The 2,205-nt window shown below is 39.6% G+C and overlaps 1 protein-coding gene across 1 annotated transcript in view; it reads left to right on the top strand.

The window, feature by feature from the left end:
- Window positions 1-1,150: 1,150 nt before the first annotated feature.
- Window positions 1,151-2,205, top strand: part of LOC138866959 (protein FAM186A-like) — a 7,403-nt gene continuing 6,348 nt past the window's right edge. Inside the window, exons 1-3 of the mRNA XM_070141339.1 lie at window positions 1,151-1,217; window positions 1,388-1,506; window positions 1,619-2,205. The exon at window positions 1,619-2,205 is cut by the window's right edge and continues 471 nt beyond it. Coding sequence (XP_069997440.1) covers window positions 1,151-1,217; window positions 1,388-1,506; window positions 1,619-2,205 — 773 coding nt within the window. The remainder of the gene's footprint in view (window positions 1,218-1,387; window positions 1,507-1,618) is intronic.

Here is a 2,205-nt window from a genome sequence, read left to right as displayed (position 1 = left end):
ATATATATATATATATATATATATATATATATATATATATATATATATATGATAATCTTTATTGCGTATGAAATCTTACAGATACAATTTTACACTTAGCTGATATAATTAAAACTTCCTAAAACATAACTATGCTAAAGACTAAAAAGAATATATATATATATATATATATATATATATATATATAAAACAACTAAAAAAGGTACATGATTGGTCTCCACTTGAAGTACATGGCACTCGTATGCAGATGATTAGCGTCTATAAAGCTATTCAGTAACTTATTATTTGCGAGCTTAATTCTGGACAGCAAGCTAACAACACCCTTCCGACGCAGCTCGCCAAAGCTGGCGATGCCGAGATTAACACAAAATTATTTTGTGTATGTATATTTGTATGTATGTATACATATACATACATATATATATAATACATAATATATAATGTATGTATATATACATAGATACACGTGTGTGTGTGTGTGCGTGTGCGTGTATGTGGGTATAGATGTGTCTGTGTGTGCAAACAAACACACATATACACATATCTATACCCACACACGCACAGACACATGGATGTGTATCTATGTATGTATGCACACACACACACACACACACACACACACACACACACACACACACACACACACATATATATATATATATATATATATATATATATATATATATATATATATATATATATATATATATATATATATATATATACATATATATATATATATATATATATATATTTATATTTATATATATGTAAGCATACATATATGTATGTGTGTGTGTGACAATCATCATCGTCATAACAATAAAATAATAACAATAATATTATTATGATACGTACTGCATAATTGGATAAAGATAGGCAAAGAGATATGGATATGCATTTTATTTTAAGCATATACAAAAAAGAGGAATAATGACCAACGTATAGTTACTAACTCCTTGTCATTTCCATCATTTCCCTAACCTTTCGCGCAATGGGATCAAACCCACAAGGAAAGTCGCTGCTGTACAATACTATTTAGTTTGGAGAAGTTATTTCAAGTAATTCTAACATGGGAAAGCTTCTCTTTCTGTGCTTTAGATTCTGTTGCGAGCAGCGCCATTTTTAGTCCGTGCATTCCAATTTAAAGATGAAGTACAGAACAGAGAGCATTATGGCAAATAATGAAAACGGAAGTGTAGGCAACGGATTCGATGGTTGAATTTCATTTCTTTGTGAAATGATTCGTTCTTCGTTGATTTAATGGTATTTTGATCGTGTTTCTCCTGCAGTAGTTGTTAAACCATCTTGCTGACTCTGAAAACTTTTTTTTTTTTTTACTGGTGTGAAAACAGTTGAAATGATTAAGACGGTAGCATACTTTTAGGTATGTCAGGCACTGTTGGCTCAGGCATATTCGGTATCAACGCCTCTGGAACATTTGGAAAAGAGAAATCAGTCATATCTGGCATAGCAAAATCTATATTAGGCATAGAAAATCGCTCCGTACTGGGCATCTTTATATTAGGTTCATTGGCTGCTCCTTTTTCTTTCAGCTTTTCGATCGCTTTATCTAACTCAGGCACTCCATCCAGATTTTTGTTTTCCTTCCCGGCAGGCGTACCAGCCGGATTTGCGGTTCCTTCCACAGCAGGCGTACCAGTCAGGTTTGCGGTTCCCTCCACAGCAGGCGTCCCAGTCAGGTTTGCGGTTCCCTCCGCAGCAGGCGTCCCAGTCAGTTTTACGGTTCCCTCCATGGCAGGAGTACCATCCTGGTTTACGGTTCCCTCCATGGCAAGCGTCCCAGCCAGGTTTACGGATCCCTCCACGGCAGGAGAACCATCCAGGTTTGCGGTTTCCTCCACGGCAGGCGTGCCAGCCTGATTTGCGGTTCCCTCCACAGCAGGCACACCAGCCGGATTTGCGGTTCCCTCCACGGCAGGAGAACCATCCAGGTTTGCGGTTTCCTCCACGGCAGGCGTGCCAGCCTGATTTACGGTTCCCTCCACAGCAGGCACACCAGCCAGGTTTGCGGTTCCCTCCACGGCAGGAGAACCATCCAGGTTTACGGTTCCCTCCACAGCAGGCACACCAGCCAGGTTTGCGGTTCCCTCTACGGCAGGCTTACCAGCCAGGTTTGCGGTTCCCTCTACGGCAGGCGCACCAGCCGGATTTGCGGTTCCCTCCACTGCAGGCGTACCAGCC

This window comes from Penaeus vannamei, chromosome 28 (genome assembly GCF_042767895.1).
Source record: "Penaeus vannamei isolate JL-2024 chromosome 28, ASM4276789v1, whole genome shotgun sequence".
Taxonomy (NCBI): domain Eukaryota; kingdom Metazoa; phylum Arthropoda; class Malacostraca; order Decapoda; family Penaeidae; genus Penaeus; species Penaeus vannamei.
This window is presented reverse-complemented; position numbering and strand designations above follow the sequence as displayed.